The sequence below is a fragment of the Patella vulgata genome, chromosome 2, assembly GCF_932274485.2.
Source record: "Patella vulgata chromosome 2, xgPatVulg1.2, whole genome shotgun sequence".
Taxonomy (NCBI): domain Eukaryota; kingdom Metazoa; phylum Mollusca; class Gastropoda; family Patellidae; genus Patella; species Patella vulgata.
In genome coordinates, this window is record NC_065880.2 from 614475 (window position 1) to 634834 (window position 20360).

Below are 20360 nucleotides of genomic sequence, written 5' to 3' on the forward strand. Positions count from 1 at the left end.
TATTAACCTGTTTATATTCTACATCCTATAACTAGTGGTATCACGCCCTTATATCCTAATACCATGTTTATATATTACCCTGTTTATATTCTATATCCTATAACTAGTGGAAACACGGCCTTATATCCTAATACCATGTTTATATATTAACCTGTTTATATTCTACATCCTATAACTAGTGGAATCACAGCCTTATATCCTAATACCATGTTTATATATTATATTTTAGAAGATCATGTTAAAACAACTGATATAGCAGTAGATATGACAGCTAGAACGAGTGACCCAGTAGGCCTAGCGATTAAACAAGAACCACTCGAAATGGATGGGACTTATGGGGTAACGCAACCAACTATTATGTCATCCAATACAAGACCAGGTATAGTTTACACTGATTATAAATAAGGTAGCTAATGTATGGACTAGTAAAAAACTGTCTATCACCATCTGTTCAACACAGATTAGATACCCATCATCAAAATGTTGATGGACAGAGGTGTTACAAAGATCCATTCAGATATGTTGAATAAAATATTGTTTTAAAAAATCAAAAGGCTGAGGGCAGATGAATGATTTCTTGGTTTAGGATCATCAATGTCCCTTCTGATCAAGCGAGGGGTATGGTGGGGAAAATATATTGACTAAATTAGTTGTAGTATAGTTCGAACTTGTCAGGAGCAACATATGTTAGACTTTGTAGGAAATTTACTCGGACGAAAGAAATCGAAGAAAGTATGGGTAAATGTTCATCAGAGGTGATTCTAAACTACCAATCTATAGTAATATTTGTGACTGTCGTTTGTCTGTCTGTTTGTCTGTCTGTACGGGGTTGGCGGCTACACTAGGTCTGCCCCGAGTCTGAAATTTGGGGTATAGGGGTAGCTCGGACCAGGTGGCGTTAGTCTACCACTTCCGGTTTCGGAGTTAGACCCCCGAGAGAAGCCGGGTATCCTGCTAGTATCTAATAAAACCACACTGTTCATCAGAGGTGGTTTAACACTACCGATATATAATAAAACAACATCGTCTTCTCAGTTCAGGACATAGATAAAAGATAATGATTAAATTATATAAATATTACACACACAACAAAAACACATTTACAATCTTTCTCGCAATAAATATTGGCATAAGTGTAATATTAAACAGTAATTTTATGCCATAGCTCCTGTTAATAGTACTTTTAGCTAGTCGAATCTTCAGAGCTCCCATTAAAATATTTTTATATTTTTTATGAAATTTGAAATATAAATGTTGATATCCCAAATTTGTCGATTGGGGTCAATTTTTGCACGGGCAGTTCGTGATTATAGGGGTTTGGATGGCTGAATGGTTAGCGTGCGCGCGCTGTATCATAAAGTCTGTCATTGAGTCGACTGGCGTGGTTTCGAATCCCCGGTTGTACGTGACAAAGAGTATGGTCGTCTGTCGAGTGGACGTTAAACCCCATCTCTCTCTCTCTCTCTCTCTCTCTTCTCTCTCTCTCTCTTCTCTCTCTGGATTATAGTTTAACGTTAGAGTTCATAATTTTTATTCGATTTCGATTAGCTTTCATTACTCAACAATCGCAGATGAGTTTGGTAAATTGGTAAATTGGACTGCATTTTTTGTTAAATGGGCCTTCCCCTTTACGCAAATAATAGTTGGTTTGATCCTTGAAGCTTGGATGATACCATAGGCGTAGGAGCCGGGGGGGGGGGGGACAGGGGGGGGGGGGGGCATTTGCCCCCCCGCCCCCCAAAAAATTTTATTTTCGGGCAATGAAAAATTCGACGACCTTTTTTTCCTATTAACGTTTCGAGAAAAAATATAACTAACTTATTTCTATGAGATCCACACTGCCCGAAAAGTATTTTCTCGTCTTTTTCTTCTCCACTGCATGCCCGAAAATATGCCCGAAGCTCTCTTATGATAGGTATGCCCGAAAAAACGGTACGAAATCTTAATGAAGACTTGGGATTTATAAGAACTTGTTAAACTGAAGCAAATGTTTGACTATAAACATACTGAGTTAAGTTCAACAAGACGAAACACGTTTGGTAATACAATAGACACAGCGATTCAAGCTTCTCTAGTATAGATAATACGCCACTAAAATTGTTAAAGATAGGTTGCCAGGCAACGAAACATACGCCCACAGCAGCTAAATCGTCCGGGCAGTCAACAAGAGTTGTCGCATATTTTTAATTTTCTGTAATGAAACATTTATAATACACTAAAATCTGATTACAGATTTAAAGTCAATCGGATATTAACTTTGGCGTCCACAAGATTTTTTGTAGTGATTAAGGGCCATAACTCTGACAGTAATTATCGGAAATCTCTGAAAACAAATAGGCTTCTTTGTCTCATGACCTTAAACACTGTGTATAAATTTAAAGTCAATCGGATATTAACATTTGCCTCTAGAGCGTCCACAAGATTTTTCAAAGTGATCAAAAGCCATAACTCTGGCAGTAATTATTGTAAATTGCTATATCGGACCGTTTACCCGAAAAAGATTCAGCAACCAGTGACATCCTGGAAAGAAAACAACAAATTAGTTTTAGAATGAAAACATGTTAGGCTACAAGCAGTATAGCAAACTGAATTACTGCCCTAAAGTTGCTAAAAAAAAAAAGTTAAAAGTAGAACAATATAGCGTGACTCGTGTGACATGTGACTCGCGTGACATGACTTTAAGTAGTTTATTTTGCGCTAGAAAAAATTGATAGCATTACAAAAATTCATTCAGATATTCAGTTTTTTATGCTTATTTATCATTAATATTTGTCAAATAATAAAGTTATTTTAAAAGGGTGCTATAAAAGAAATATACTCACTTTTGTGACTTGCGTGACCATCAAAATGAGGTAGTTTTGGGATCCAGAAAAATTAGGGATCGGCTTCACTCATCGACAAATTTCTTTAACTGAGTAGAAAGTGACCATTTTGATCTCATTTGGTCAAAATAAACCAAGATTATAATAGAATGTGCCAGGGATAATCCATTTTTATTCCATAATATCATGTTTATATTATACTTACCATTTTAAGGATAAGGAGTGCGGATGGCGAATATTTTAAATGTTAATAATTTTGTGATTTTAATTTTTGACTTGATGTTCTGATATGTTTATTAAGTGTTACTTGTGTCTTTTATTTGTTTTGTTTTGTTTTAAATTTGTTCAATATTCAAACCACGGATCTCACTTTAGATAGTTGACCGAAGATAAAAAGTTTATTCTCTTGTTTGGACGAGTCAGAAATGCAAGGCTCCATATTGTACACATTGTCGTGCACTTAATAGAACCCTTGACAGACAGTTGGAATGTCGTGGAAGACTAGATGGGAATGTCGCTGTCTGAGTAAACTTTCCCTCATAGTACACTGTATGACGTATGTCGATCTTCATTAGTCCTGTAGAAGCAGAAAAGTAGGACGTTAAACCCCATTTCATGTTATATCACTTAATCTACATTTAAAATAAAAAGTAACACATAATATAAGATTATGTTTGGGTTTTTTTTTTTCAGGAGGTAAAAAATGTCCTTCATGTGATAAACGAATTTATCATGTAAAATGGAAAGTGTCAGTTGAAGTAATGGAGAATTGATGGGCACAAAGAGAACTAGAAGAAGTTGTAGATTTCTTGAAATAATTTAAAATATACGTCTACTTTTGTTGAGAAAAATACCAAATATGTATATTCTACAATCTCAGCTTCAAATTTACAATTTACTTACAAAAATATTTATTTACATTGTATTCAATGTCTCTAATATATGAAATATTGTAAAAATTGAATCACTGGGGGCCGTGTCAGGCCCCCAAATATTCTGTTGAGTATATACAAAGATATGATGAATTAAAAATTGGTCAATATTCAGAATCCTCTACAGATGATATAAATGGGATATGATCAAAAGTCAAGGCCACCTGTAATCTTAGGTAAAATCTTCTGATTACTCTGTTTTTAATCTGACTCGGGAGATTTTCTAACATTAATTTTACTTTCTTAAAGATGTATCATATTGTAATATATAGAATTCGGTCTTTTATATAGGGCTATTATTGTTCAATGTACACTTATTATAAATTATATCATTGCATACTTCTTTTCCAAAATGTTCAATCTTGCATTAAAATGGTCCTTAGTTACGAACATATTTATATGTCACAACGTAGACGTCCATCTTGTGTCAGATTGTTACATATATTTCTATTTGTTTAATGATCATTGTCAACACTAGTATTTTATCTTGGTTGTTATAATAATTATGTTTTATGACCAGGGTTGACGTAGTTCAACTGGATTATATTGTTACCTATTACGTCTTGAATAATTAAACATGGTATGATCACATTTGATCAAATTACTCGGTTCAATAGTTATTGTCCATTTTGTCTGTTTATAATCAATCTTTTTGTTGTACATCTCAAATTATTCCTGGTCAAATTTAAGTAAAACGGACAAGTTCGTTTTAATATTTAAGTAGGCTATTTTTCAAAGAAGTGGCGACATTCAGAAAAGGGACAATTATTCATTGGTTGATAACGTCACGTGACAGTCTAATTTTCCTATATAAAGGGTGCTAGAATGTCGGAAGAGGAGATAACGGTTCGTTATATCCAAAGCTAACCAAGAGATAAAACCGATACTTTATAACAATTACCGTATAATCACAACCTATTAACTAATTAGAAAGGTGAGAATAGTGGCCTTGATGGAACTTGGTCGTACATGTTAATGTTACAAATGTCACCATAAGTAAGTCGGCAGAATATGCCTCCATTATCACCGGGTTAACCAATGTGCGACGTCAAGGACGTTAAGGGGTTTGTGTTGTGAACGTTATCTCCCACCACGCCGGACACCCATATTATTATAGAATGATTTACTAACTGTATTTTATTGTTGTTCATGTAATGACATAACCTTGAAATAAAGGAACGGGCATATTGAACATATTATTAGTCTTAGTCGTTACTTACTAGAGGAACACAAGAGTAACCTCCTCTGAATAGTTGGGAATAGCTTTGATGAATCTCTAATCTTGATTGTTTGGGTTGGGTGTTATACAAAATTCGAGGGATGCACCCCCCCCCCCCGCAACTCCACCGGAACCGTAAAGAATAACAGCCATAAATTGTTCCAGACATCCATGAATCGTATCCTTCATATGTTACAGCCATAAATTATAATATACATCAAGCAGAATCTCTCACCTGTATTCCAGCACCTGGATTCTAAATGAAGTTAGCAAACATATTCCTAACATCAATAAAAACTAGAAGTATTTATCACGAAATATGCAATTTATGTGAGTCGTGTTTATGGATGGTAAAGTCGGCGGAAGTCACTATTAACTATGTGTAGCAGTATTCTGACAGGAATGTTACGGAGCTGAGCGAATTTTTTGGCAACGACCATCACTCCCCATGGAGATGTAGCTAGGCAAGGTGCGCGAGATTCGAACATGTCCCTAGTCAAATCAATGCGCTGAAGAGCAGAGGTGATCCCAGGAAAACATCTGCTAAATCTTGCAACCAGCGGCGCATCTCTTGGACATCACCTACGAAGCAATGTCAGTGTATGTGTCTGGTTGCGAGTCGCATCTGCTTTAGATTGTGAAGAATCTGCCTTGCTGCATCGCCAGTTCCAGCATCCCTGCTATGAATGATAATTGTCTGTTTAGGATCAGAATGTTGCAAGACCCTTCTGACGAATTATTCCTGGCATAATGACTGATTCCTGGAGGTAAAGTCGTGTCCAATCTCCCCAAGAGCCACACATTTTTTCTCTTCTATCATTTTCCCCAACGTTTTGGGATCTTGGCCCATGGTGGTGGTGGAAACAAAATGCAGATGTAGTCCATAGGCAAAATAGGTGGTAGGGTCGGTTATACCTTGTGTTAAATGCCAAGATGATCGATGGACAAAATTAGCCACTACTGAATTTAGCCGGTCACTGGTGTTGATCAAGATGACAATGGGAGTCTGTAAATACGTAGGGGTTAACGATGGGTTCATTCAATAGTTCACCTATGTATATTCCTCAAGATATGAACAGACTTTAATGTCCGACGAATGTCGATGGGAACTTGATGTAATATTCTTCCCATTATTCTCCAGTTGGTAAGGGCAAAGATTCCATTTAGGGGTGAATTTATTAAAGGACCATCTGGCCTCTCCAAAAGGGCACGACCACAATTTATTATTATGGCTGATTCCTCCACAGAAAACGGAGAATCAACGTCAGTGGATGGATACAACTATTTGGATACCAGGTAATTTAGTAGGACATCTAAATCATGCAAATTCAACAAGCTGCAGATTGAATACAGAAATCCCATCATTAAGTGCAACCAACGAGCAAGATTGAAGTCATCGAAAGCAGCGCCATCAGGGTCATGTGTATGGCGGGCCCGAACAAAGCAAGGCGTTGCCTCCTGCCTCCGACAAACCCAGTATGCATTGGAGGGAGAGGAGTACCGTGGCAGATGAACTAATGTCTCTTTCAGTAACTGAAGTTTCGATCAGATACAGGACAAATCCTCCCTTTCTTGACTCTGGAGCCATCTTGTTTATTTTCCTACGCGTATCAAACGAGTCAGTTTCGTCCACCGTGAAATAATAGATGGAGAAAAATGTCTCCGATTCACCTGACGACGAAGAGGAACTATTTAAAAGAAAATGAATAACCTGGTTTGAAATCCTCCATAACAGACATCTAAAACAACAAAAACACACATAATTAAGAGCCTTGTTCCAGAGGCTTCAAAATGTCAAGGTTAAAAATCACAATTCTGCACTTTTAAAAGCATTGACAAATGAGTGGGTTGATATCATCAATACAAATGCTCAAGATTCACATGATCTGAGTTACACTGTTGATTTTGTTCTCAATGTTCAGGATGAAGATTTTGTCTTGACCGACATAAAATCTGGTTCAGCATATAAAATTCTTAGGTATATATTGTCTGGTACACCTACAAAATCTGGATTGTTGGAGGGGGATTAGGTTATGATGTTGATTGGTCGAATGTTTGGAAGTCGGTATTCCATCCTTCCAAATGTTCTGAATTTGTAGATACTGATTACAAGATTGTACACATTATTAATGAACTAATTATAAGAAGTATATAGCTAAATTAGTTCCCGATCCTTTTTGTACCTTATGTGAAGATCAATGTGTTGAAACTTTGAGGCACATCTTACTAGACTGTAAATATGTCAAATCATTACACGAGGTCATATATGACATGATTTAGGCGAATTTTTAGAGCAAAGAGTTTAGCAGAGATGATTATGTGGTTTGGTTCATGTTTGGATATCCCGTCCGAAAGTAAGCTGATAATTTATTTTTAGTATTTTTATTCTCGGCTGCTAGATTGGCTGTTCTAAAGACAAGGTTGTATTTCTTAAAGCAAAATCACAAGTTAGAAATACGTGCAGTATTTAAATCAGTTTTAACAGATCATATGAATAATGTTTATATTTATATGAAACATCATGGATTATTACCCAAGTTTCAACTTTTATATCAATTAAATCCATATATAGAAATTATTGATGATAAAATCCTTGTGAAATTTATTAGTAGGATAATATAGTTATACTTTATAATACTTATTATTTGTTTTAATATTTCTATGCCTTTTGATAAATAAAATAAATTAAAAAAAAAAAGATTGTCCATCATCCAAAATATTTACATATAACTTAAAATTGTTCACCCAAGACCCTTTTTAAAAATAAAAAATAACACCCTATCCAATACAATTCATACTTCTGTTAGACTGGTTAAAAGTGCTACCAACACCCTGGTGCTACCCTGGGACATATTTTGTATTGGTAGCATCGAAGTTGTAATATTTAACGTAGGACGCCGTGTTGGTCAAGGGAGACAACTCGAATCGTATTGACAGGCTAAGACTGATGTGTGTTGGGTGGCCGAATTGTTTAAAGCGTTGTATCATAAGGTCTGCCATTGAGTGGCGTGGTTACGATTCGCTGCTGGTACGTGAAAAAGAGAAGGTTCGCCTGTCCAATCTCATGGGTTATCCCGGGTCCTCCAATTGCCCCCACGGGTACGCGCAAGCGAGTTATTGAGATAACATTGAACCATACGTTAGTCCTTAGATGACGATTTCACTCTCTCACCATTGACGGGTTTGACCTTTTCGATCTAATCTAGCCCCGTTCAAAGAAATCTATAATAGACTGTGACGTCATTTTAGTACGCAATATTCCTAATTCACGTTTGTTTACTTCCGGATCAGTCCAACTCAAATTTATGAATACTCACCCAAATCCTGGCAGCAAATAAATGTATCAATTCAAACGTTCTTCGTCGATCCGAGATCAAAGACAAAACATAAGATTCAAAACGGGGGAGCGGGTGAAAGTCATAAATAGACAAACTATATTCATTAGTCAGGAACTTCAAAGTTAACACGAACCAGTGCTGACAGGTGGAACGTTAAACTCCATTCATTCTTGGGGGATTGGATGGCCGGATGGTTAGGGCGAACGCGTTTTATCATAAGGTTTGTCAATGACTGAACTGGTGTGGTTCGATTCCCCGGTTGTATGTGACAAGGAGTAGGTTCGCCTGTCCAAGCCTAACAAATTAATAAACGAAAATAACTTTAATGAATCAAAATGGTGGTCTTTGATAAAAAACCCAGAAACGTGTCTTTTAATAGGGGAATTCTGAATATAAACTACCGACACTTAAATCGAATGATATAATACTGTCTAAAACGAAAAACGCTAGAAACTATATATAAATCATTCATTCTTCCAATTTTCGATTATGCAGATTGTGTATGGAATAATTGTTCTAAAGATAAATCTACCCAACTTGAAAAACTTCAACTCGACGCATTGCGTACTATAACCGGTCTTCCATGTGGTACCTCTCATAACATACTTTATACGGAAACTGGAATCTGTCAGCTTCAATTAAGACGCTATCAACATAAAATGATACTTTTCTACAAAATTTTAAATGGACTAGTCCCTACATATCTAACCGATATAGTTCCACCTCTTTTATCCGCTGACCATCCCAACCGTCTTCGAAACCCAAACCAAATAATTAAGCAAATAAACTGTAGAACATTACTTTACCAGAATTCTTTCTTTCCATCTTCTGTTAAACAGTGGAATGATATAAGTCTTCCAATAAAAAATTCAAAAACTAATTCTGAATTCAAAACTAAATTAAAATCAAGCATGCACATATCGGAAAATCCCTCATGTTTATGTGGTCAAGGTGTCGAAGACTGTGAACATTATTTCTTACACTGTCCACTATACAACTCTAAGCGAAATATAACAATAAATAAATTAGATTTTGAACATAAAAATATACAAACGATACTTTCTGGAAACACGGATATTTCTTTTGAGGACAATTCCTTCATCGTTGAAATCGTACATGACTTATCAAACTAACGAAACGCTTTAAAAGTGCCTAGATCATTACCAAACCTTTCCTCCCTCAGAAAGCAGGCGAACTCATAAAACTTGGCTAACTAATTTTGGGCCTTGGCATCGACATCGTCTTATTGAATATCTACCGTTATAATCTACTTGTATGTGTATTGTATGTTCATTCCAAGGGATCTTTACCTTCACCTTCTGCACCCTGTAAAATTTGTAAATCAAACATATCCAGTCGTCTATCTTCTCAATGATCATTATTTACGGAAGCGATTTTACATAAGCAGCAATGCTTGTTATTGTATCCATGTATGTTAAATATAGCTGTCACTCACTAAGAAATAAAATATTGTTTAAACTCTTAAACCTCGTGGGTTTTCTCCGGGTCCTCCGGTTTCCTCCCACTGTTAAAGACCCCTACGCACAAGCGAATTATTGAAAAAAAATCGAACCATATGCTAGTCCCTAAATGACCTAATTTGTGGACGTTAAACCCTTTTTCTCTCTCTTTCTCCATTCATTCTTAAGTAATTAAGGGACTTGTCAATACTATACGCTAACCCGTAAGGCTGATACAGAGCCATGGTGGCTCAGTGCGTTGGACGTTGCCTCGCTAACCTAGAGGTCCCGTGTTCGATCCCTGCTTTGGCCGAGAACGTTCATCGAGATTTTCCGGCGTGATTCTGCTTTGTCTGTCTTGTAGGGCGGGTGACCTTGCACGCAACAACGTATAGTCGTTTGGATGGGACGAAAGACCGAAATCCCTTGTACACATAGGCATGCACGTAAAAGAACCCTTGACAGTTTTACTTCGAGATAAGCGTAGGCCATAGAGCCGCTGTCTTGGCAAAATGTCCCTCATAGCAAGCTACATGGCGTATGTCCGTTTTCATTAGCACAAACGGAGAACTGAGGACGTTAAGCCCCATTTCATTTCATTTCATTTGTACATACGCATGTGTATTGCACAACAACTTGACAATAGCTGCGTATACTGAAAATATCTCTTTTATAATGTAAATAATGACTGTGAACGAAGTGATATAGGTCATATGTATGATATAACTGTTATAACTTTAAACAGCAGATATCGAGGAATACTGGCTTCTCAGAAACTATACTTGTGTAATTCTTGGAAACAAGTAACTATTTTACAATCTCACTGTTACAAGGTAGTGTTTATAATTATTATTACCATTATTTTACCGTTACTGTTACAAGATAGTGTTTAGTGTTTATTACCAACTGCACGTGGGGGGGGGGAATTTATACAAATAATCAATATATAGTAAATTATTAATTAAACATTTATAATTTACACAACTACAATGTTAATATAACAAAAAGCAACACCTTGAATTAAGGAATATTTTGAATTTTTTAATAAAATATGATTCCTTTGCTTCTAATAGATAGTTGTTTTTGCTGTTTAATTGATATAACGGAAAGACATTAAAATTGCATTTGCCACAAACATCGAGGGGTCGGCTCAGGTGTATTATCCTGTATAGCGGATTAAGAATATGTTGTCGATGGAGGTTCATTCTTAATCTAAGCATATTTATGGTCTTTCCGATATATCTACCCTTACAGCCCGGAAAATTATAACAGATTTACAAGTCATTGGTTGTTTTACATGAAATGTAAAATTGTCCGTGATATTTATGGATGAACCTTCAATTATGATTGAACACGTTTTACATTTGGATTCATTACACTTGTTAACTGTGGGTATGATTTTAGTTGATTCGAATTTTGATGAGATTAGTAATTTAGCCAAGCTGCTTTAAACTATTTATTATTTTTGTCTTATTTATTACATCATCCATAATCGGGCTATTTTTAAGAATATGGAGATTATTATTAATTATAGATTTACCATCTTCTTGTGGTGGGTTTTTGGACCCCTTAATTTGCTCTGATCTAAACTTAAAGCTTTTCGAATGACATCATCTACTAGTTTTGCCGGGTAGTGTTGCTTTTTTTAGAAAACCTTTAAGCTCATTAAGGCGCATCTATTTGATATCCGATTGTGAAACTATGGTGCACACACGTCTGGCTAAATTATACGGAATATTACGTTTGATATGAGAAAGATGGCATGAATTAAAATTGAGATACTGATGTGTGTCTGTCGGTTTATAATACATATCATTTTCAATTTGACCATTCGGTAAAAGATTCACCGTGACATCGAGAAAGTTTAGTTTTACTTTACTAGATTCAACAGTGAATTTAATGTCGACATCTATAGGCTATTCAAGAGTTCGTTAAATCATCTCTGGTAGACAGATTCTAATAACACTCTAACTAAACGGTATAAATAATTCATGTATATTTAGACAATTACATATTTTAAATATAAGAATTGTTTTATAATATAGATGTATTGATTAATTCTTGATTAATAAGACAGAATACGGCGAATTTTTACATTGTTATTGTATTTATATCATCTTTAAAACTAAAACAACATCTTTAATATATTTTAGGTTGCGGTTTAAACTACGTCAAGCTGAAAAGGATGGAAATATACAGGAAGTCGTAGAAATATTATCATTACAAGATAAGATGCAAGCTTTACCTATAGCTGCTGAATACGGGTTTTATAAAGTTATGGTTTGTCTGTTAGAAGACGGAGTTGTTGATATACATTATGTTGGGTGACCTATTTACGGCAAATATAAAAACTTAAAAGACCGTAGAATTGTGAAATGAATAGACCTACACAACTTCTAATATAAATAAACAAAATACCAATACTTCTTTCTTTAAACTAATTTGGGATGAACGGGTCTACTATGGCACACAAAAATAAATTATGCCGTGACAGACATGGTTTGCGTACGTCGGCTTTTACCATGGCTTTGCCGTTTAATTGCCGTGGTAAATTTAGAGCGCAAGTTTGTGTACAGAGAAGGGCGAAGGGGTTTAAATACGACTGGGCGGCTTTCTTCGATTTTTTCTTTGTGCTGGGCGACAAAAAATACTGACGGACGCAAGCGCCAGGCGCCACCCAGCGTGGCTACACCCCTGGATGCTGGTGTAGATGTCAACCAGGTGAATGATGATAAAGATACACCTATATTGATAGCTGCTGAACGAGGGTTGTATGAAGTTGTGATATATCTGTTAAAACATGGAGTAGATGTACATGGTGTTGATAGCTATAAGGACAACCTGATATATAAACTTTTAGATTACTATGATAATGATGACAAACCAGGTAGACGTGATTTGTTATTACAATGTGTAGTTACATTAGTTGATGCTGGTGTAGATGTCAACAAGGTGAATGGTGATCAACAGACACCTATATTTATAGCTGCTATTATTAGTATTAAAGGGTTGTATGAAGTTGTAATGTATCTGTTAAACACGGAGTAGATGTAGGGGAGACCGGGGTTCATTGAACATATGGGTACATTGAACCACCATGGATATTTCCTTTATAAATAATACTAGGCAACCCAAGACTACACAGAAGTGAGATAACTTCTTAGGCCTATTTCCCCGTCAATAGGCAGTAGCAACATGCTGTCAATTATTTTTTAGGCAATGATTTTTTTCAAAAGAGCTCTTAAAAGTGAAAATGCACTACTTCCACTTATCATTTTCCATACATGTTAACTGTTTAGCCTAGGCAATTCCTGTACTTAAAATCAGTTCATTATATATATGTCTAATCTACAATCCAGATAAACAGGGGGTTGATCCATAGAGGGCATATTGAATTTTTTTTAAATTTTGATCATGAAACTGTGATGTGGCAGATTGCATTGAACCACTGTCAATGGAGTACTTTGAACCATGATTCAATGTACCCCAGTGCATTATAGTTTATATATCATTTGATAATTTGTAATATCTTTGAAAATAAAAACAATAGTAGGATATCAATTGATCCAACTCTGTAGGCCTGTCATATAAAAGGAATTAAAACTTCATGGGAGCAGCGTTCGAAACTTGGCTGTGGCATACAGGGGTGCAATGGGTCTTCCTGACTAAGAGTCGCTTGTCAGCAAATCAGGCTGTCCAAATTTAGACAGAATATTGGACAAATGTTGGTTTGATTCACTGCAAAAGTTGACTGGGATCCCACTATCCCACCAAACTGCCATTTACGGCGATTTGTAGGAGCCTAGGGAATCCGGACACCTGCTTGTTTCGATCGTTGCACGGATGTCAAATCTGTGGATATTTGTTCTTAAATAAACACTGATTGTTTGCAGATTCATTAGATCACTACGAAACAAGTGACTAGGTTTGTGATCCAAATTCAGATCTATGTTTAACAATGAATTTTTACCACTGTTCAATGTGCCCCACTATGTGGTTAAACCTCCCCCACTATTTTGTACAGCGGGGTACATTGAACAATTACAGTCAAGTGGATTAAAATGTGATATGCAATAGCAACTATGACATGTCTTCAAACAATACAATAAAGTAAAGAGATATTCTAATAAAAACATTTGATATGGAAGGACAACCATGTATGTCAAAAAACTGGTTCAATGTGCCCCGCTCTCCCCTACATTTGATAAAGATCATAAATATATTACACTGTAAGCCTATGATGGTAGGGAGCCACGGTGGCCAAGTGGGTAAGGCGCTGGCTCGCTACCCTGGAGGAAGCGGCTGTCTAGTCGTTCGGATGGGACGAAAAACCGAGGTCCCGTGACTGGCATATACGTAAAAGATCCCTTGGGCCTTGATGTCAACTAGTTCCATCTCCATCATTATGCACTGAACTACTGTGTACGATCATTCAAAATAAAAATAGGGTTTCAACAAATCATTAGGCCTAAGCTGTCTTAAATTGCCTAACAATCAATACCTTTCTAACAGATTAAGAATTTCATTCTGGGACAATATTCTGAGGGCCTTACGGCGAGTTTTCTGCTCTAGAAATACAGTCATGCTGGTGTCTCTTTTTTGTCAAAAGACCACATGACACCAGACCCAGGAATTATATTGGTGAAAGTGGACATAGAACTTTGTGAGGGGGAATGGATTGAAATTTAAACAAAAGCCTATGTGTTTTTGGCAATTTAAACTAGAGGGCGCCTCTGAATTAAATCTTGCTCACAGTACATAGCACCTGTTGATTCAAAGATAGTTTTTATGCAAATATCTCATTTTTAGTGAAAAGTGGACATATAACCAGTTAATGTCATCATTAATCGGCAGAGCATGCAGCCATTATCACCGGGTTAACCAATGTGCGACGTCAAGGACGTTAAGGGTTTGTGAACGTTATCTCCCATCACGCCGGACACCCATATTTAATATATTATAGAATGATTCACTAACTGTATTTTATTGTTATTCATGTCATGACATAACCTTGAAATAAAGGAACGGGCATATTGAACGTATTATTAGTCCAGCTATTTGGCGATCCTCCCCTCCCATCCCCACATTTATTTTATAGTAGGCGTCGATACGGACAGGGTGTCGATAACCTTACAATATAAGATTTAGATAAAGAGCTGACGGTTCTCGCTATATCAGTTCTTGTTGCCTCTGGTGGGCCTATAGGGAACGTGATTCAAGCTCCTGTCTATATGTTTTCAAAACATTTTTATAATTCTTACACTCAACGCACAAATTATAAATATTATTTATCAGTAAATAAAAAAATGTCATATTGTTTTTAAATCATTTACATATAATGAATAAACCGACATCCATATGTATACATATTGGTGTGCACGTAAAAAACCCCAGCGGAAATCGAGGAAGGGGGTTCGTGGAAAGGCCACTGTCTGGGTAAAATTCTCCTTCCTCACATTGTCCATAAAACCATAGAAATAAACATTACAATATGTTTTTTTGCTAAATGAATGTCAGCAGTCTTGCCACTGTGTTCACGACTAGACCTCTGTTTTTCATACCATCCAAACTACTTGTCAGCCGGACAGGTGAAGGTCGGGCTTGGTATTCTAATTGGTTTACCTAACGCTGTTGCGAAGTGCTTTGCTTGAATTTATCCGGGCGATTCAAGGGCCCTTTCCTTCGACCACAAGGTGTCCATATCAATTTTCTCCCCGAATTCAGTGTATTCTTTCAGTTTTATATTTGGAGATTTTCAATTTTATTTTTTCAGGTCTGAGGCTAGCGCCTCTGCTATAATCTATTACTATACTGAAGTCCAAAAGAAAGTATACACTGTTCATTTCGTCCTGTTTCAAACAAAGTCGTTTTTCCATTGTATGCGGTATTTTGGTACAATGTTCATTTGTTTTGCCTTTTATTTGCTTAGAAATATTGAGTTTGGAAGCACCAGACATGTTCAGTGTAGTTTTATCACATTTTTTTGATTTAAACAAATTTAGTCATATTTTTAGTGTGTATACTTTCTTTTGGACTTCAGTATATATAAAATAACCCTTGACAGTTGGAATTTGAAATAAGAGTAGGCTGCAGATAAGTAGGACATTAAACCCCATTTCTTTCAAAAGCTGCCATGTTAGCAAGATTTATGACAAAGGCGGAATAACTCTAAAAGGTAAGGTCGGACAATGCTGAATATGGATAGGTTTCGTTCTCTGATGACCCCAGGATGGTTGGATGGTCAAACGCGCAAAGAGGCAGGGTTTCGATTCCCCACCTGTTCAATGTCGTGGGTTTTCTCCGGGTCTCCCACTTCCTCCCACTGATAAAGATCTATTATCAGCACAAATGAGTTATTGATATAAATTGAACCACATGTTAGTCCCGAAATGGTTTGTGTCGAGTGGATGTTAAACCCACACCGAATTTCAAAAAGATCTATTAAAAGCTATAGTCTATGTTGTTTTCACAAGGTTGTCGGAAAAGGAGCATAACTTTTGAAGGAAAATCCTATTGAACTTTCTTGGCCAACGCAGGGATTGAACACGGGACGTCCAGATTAATGAGCCAATGTCTTACTCACTGAGTCACCGTCGTTACCAAAAGATGGCGGCAAGCAATGACGGACTCATTTGTATTCTGAAATTGGGTTTTATAAACATTGTTGATGAAAATAACCCATGTGTTATATGTCGTTGTTGGTCAATGGACTCATTGTGATCAAACGGATGATCCAATATGGCAGTCAAAATCCAAAATGGCGGCTGGTTTGGGTAATTTTTGATGCAGCGTGGGCGTACCCTGTGTTTATTGAACCCATGAACCTCGCCTCGAATTCGAGTGAAATTTGCAACATGTTTTAAATCGATAATCAACATAGTAGTTAATGAAATTTGACATTTTCATAACTTTTGCTTCTGTGGATTTAGTGAAATAAAGATCTTCGAGTCATTAAAGCTAGCTAGCTTAGAAGTTTTTGTGTGCGCATTGAGCCTACCCTAACTCGATTTTGAAAATGCAACATAGGAGGCTTCTGAAATTTAGCAGTCTAGTAGTTTATTCATCCCTTGATTTCTCGGTGAGGCCGGCCTTGGCCCGTGGACTAAACATTTAGCTGTTAGGAATTCAGGTCAGCCACCTAAGTTAGGCTATATTGGACCACATTGAAGTTGCTGTATTCACGTGCTGGAGTAGCAGGAAAACGAAAAACGCGTTTTGGGCAGTCCAATTTTCCAATCTTTCTTAGGGGCTAGGGGGGGGGGGGGGGCTACACGGAAAGATCCAAGATCCAAGATCCGCCACTGTAAACTGGAAAAAATACAATAGAAAAAATACAATAAAAACATATTTATATAACCATTGCTTTAATATGGTATTTTTCATTGATTCACCAATCAACACAAATGTCAAATTATAGACATTTTAAAATTGATGGAAATGAAATGAAATAGGATTTTTAAACTCCCGTTCTGCTCAAAATGGACTAATGAAGACGGGTATACGCCATACAATGTGATATCTCCTCATAATTCAGTGCAAACCTCGCATCAAGTTTCCTAAACAATACGAGTATTTTAAAAATAATGTGGTTTATTTAAAATGTCTCGGAGACTAATAAAAGAAATTATTTAAAATGTCTCGGAGACTAATAAAAGAAATTTGAACTATAAATAGAAATAGGATCTGTGTTCTACAGGGCCGGCGGAAGCAATTTTTATATTGGGGTGGCTACCATTCTAGGACTTGAGGCGAGGGCCCAGGGACCGCCCAGGCGTATATAGTCGTCACCCTGTCTGTCGGTCAGCGTTGCGTGACTTTCCTCGTCCCCTTTTCCGACAACGTTGTGAATAGAAGCTATAGTTTTAACCCTTTCTTGCATAGAGCAATTTGTTCTTTTACCAGAAATGGCAAATTCCAACCAGACATGTATTTTCACATTATTAGACATATCCAATACACTTTTTTCAATTATGGTTCCTAAATTGGGAGTTTAGGTAGAGGGGGGGGGGTCACCATGCAGCTCTGGGTGGTGATAGGGACACACATCTGATGCCACCATGCAGCCCTGGGTGGCGGTAGGGACACACATCTGATGCAACTATGCACAAAATGGAAGGAATTGAAGACAAACGTGGAAAATACTTGTCGTGCTCAGATGTAACATTGACATGCTGTGAATTTTATCAACAATTTTATCAACTTTTAGCAGTGTGCGGATGTTTGGCCAATCCAAACAGAAGACATATTGCACTAACATTACTAATGTCTGATTGTCTGAACTTGAGGAGAAACTACAACAAAGGGATTTTCTCTGCCCCACAAGCAAGGCATATACCAGGCCAGCAGTAGCCTCCACCTATCTTATCTCTATGCTTATGACAGTCATAGTAGAGCAGCTGGATGTCCCATCGCAACAGAGGAAGACATGAAATGAAATGGGGTTTAACGTCCTACTGCTCTGCTCCTAACTGGGCTAATGAAGACGCGCATACGCCATACAGTGTGCTATGAGGGAAATTTTGCCCGGACGGCAGCACTACGGCCTACACTTATATCGAATTCCAACTGCCAACTGATCTTTTACGTGCACGCCAATATGTACACGAGACCTCGGTTATTCGTCCCATCCGAACGACTAGACAGCTTTCCTTGTCAGGCCCTCCATCCTGCATCACTGACAAGAGGGAACCAGGCCGGAAAATCTGGATGAACTTTCTATGCCAATGCAGGGATTGAACACACGGCCTCCAGGCTAGCGAGTCAGCGTCTTGCCAACCAAGCCACCGTGACCCCCAGGGGAAGACCTTGCTTTTCACACACGTTGTTCTACTACACCTGGAAGAATATGTTTCGAGCTTGCATCTTGGTGCATACCGGCAACAAATATATGGCATGTATAGGGTCACTACTGTGTGCATTGTGGCCACGTTTATTTCTTATTCTTTGAAAAATACTGACTACTATTTCTACATGTTCTGGAACAAACATTTTACTAAACTGATATAGCACTTTGCCAGTCGGAAAGTCAAACTCGCCTACTTCCACTGGGGGGCTGACATGTTGATTCTGTACCAGGCTATCCCAGGGCCATCTATCAGCGATAAAATAAACTAAAGATGGCACCGTTTGTGGCCAGCATGCAGTTAGAGGTGTAATTATTTGGTGTCAAATTAGTGTGTTATTAGAGTTCGGGCACTTTTGTTTGCCGCCTAGATTTAATAATAATTTCTGTGTTTACTTTACTTGTCTGCCCGAAAAGTCATTTTGCCCCACCCACCCCCTGGCCGTACCCCTATGCACGAGGAAGAAAGATAAACAGGGTTTAAACCATGACATTTCGGGACTAACATGTGGTCCAATTTCATATCAATAATTTGTTTGCCAGTATGGGTCTTTATCAGTGAGAGGTAACCTTACTTACGTGCATGTGGGGTATCGAAACCATGCAACTGGAAGTGTTTGACCATCCAACCGCCCTGGGGTCATCAGAGGACGAATCCTATCCATATTCAGCGTTGCATGACCTTACCGTTTAGAGTTACCCCCCCCCCCATTTGTCATAAATCTTGTGACTCGATTGCTGCTTAAAGAAATGGGGTTTAATATCTGGAATAATGAAGACCAGTTTACACCTTACAGTGTGGTATAAGAGGCTACAGTCTACTCTTATTTCGAATTTCAACTGTCAAGGGTTCTTTTACGTGTCTGCCTATTTGTACACGGAATCTCGATTTTTTGTCCCATCCAAACAGCTAGATAACCAGGCCCTGCGTCCTACACCACTAGACCCTGTCCTTGCCAGGTCCTGCGGCCTACACCACTAGACACTGTCCTTGCCAGGCCCTGCGTCCTACAACACTAGACCCTGTCCTTGCCAGGCCCTGCGTCCTACAACACTAGGCTCTGTCCTTGCCAGGCCCTGCGTCCTACAACGATGTTCTAACAGATTCTCTTTCGAATTTACTATGAAGTATTGAAGTCATTGGAGGACAAAATCGATACTCGGCATTCCATAACCTTCCGTCCCACAGTTAGAGGCTGTGGTTTTGAATGATTTTGTTCCACATCTGGTATAAAAGGATGACGAATCCTATAAATATTCAGTTTTGGGACATTCTGTTCCCGAGTCAACCTTCTTTTCCGAACAGGATAGAGGTTGAAGGCAACCATGTCAAATTTGTTTAACATTATTAATGTTTTGCTTTCGGATCAGAAGCTGTCAAGACATGGCTGTTATGTGGACGTATTTCCTATAATAATCCAGGTAATTAAAATAAAATCCAAGCCCTGGCCCAATTCAAGTGAAATCAGGTTTACCGGTTCACTGTTCTGTCCGGACAGCAGCGTTTTTTTGTCCCACCCGAATGACTAGACACTGTTCCCTTCCATAAAAATCAAACCCGTGGCCTACTGATAAGTAAACCAAGGCAAAATATTTCGTACCAGCGTTATCTAAACTAGAAAACCAGTTATATAATGAAAATACCAAGCCTGATCTTCACCTTTTTGGCTGACAAGTAGATTGGATTGTATGAAAAACCCACGTCTAGTCGTGAACACAGTGGCAAGCGTGTAAAAAGACTGCTGAC

The 20360-nt window shown here is 37.6% G+C and overlaps 2 protein-coding genes across 8 annotated transcripts in view; both read left to right on the forward strand.

Annotated features, from left to right (window-relative positions):
* The window catches only part of LOC126811618 (reticulocyte-binding protein homolog 2a), a 170665-nt gene that overhangs the window by 130148 nt on the left and 20157 nt on the right, over positions 1–20360 (forward strand). For 3 of the 4 annotated variants that reach the window (XR_008786127.1, XR_008786125.1, XR_008786126.1), the window contains exon 5: positions 230–379. Coding sequence is in view for 1 of the 4 variants with exons in the window: in XM_056099002.1 (XP_055954977.1) it covers positions 230–379; positions 3516–3595 (230 nt within the window). In the remaining 3 variants the exon portion in view is untranslated. Of the gene's footprint in view, positions 1–229; positions 380–3515; positions 4951–20360 lie in introns of those variants that run through there. The other variant, XM_056099002.1, reaches the window with a different exon arrangement.
* LOC126811616 (uncharacterized) overlaps positions 1–20360 on the forward strand; it is a 316159-nt gene that overhangs the window by 22622 nt on the left and 273177 nt on the right. The window lies entirely within an intron of this gene.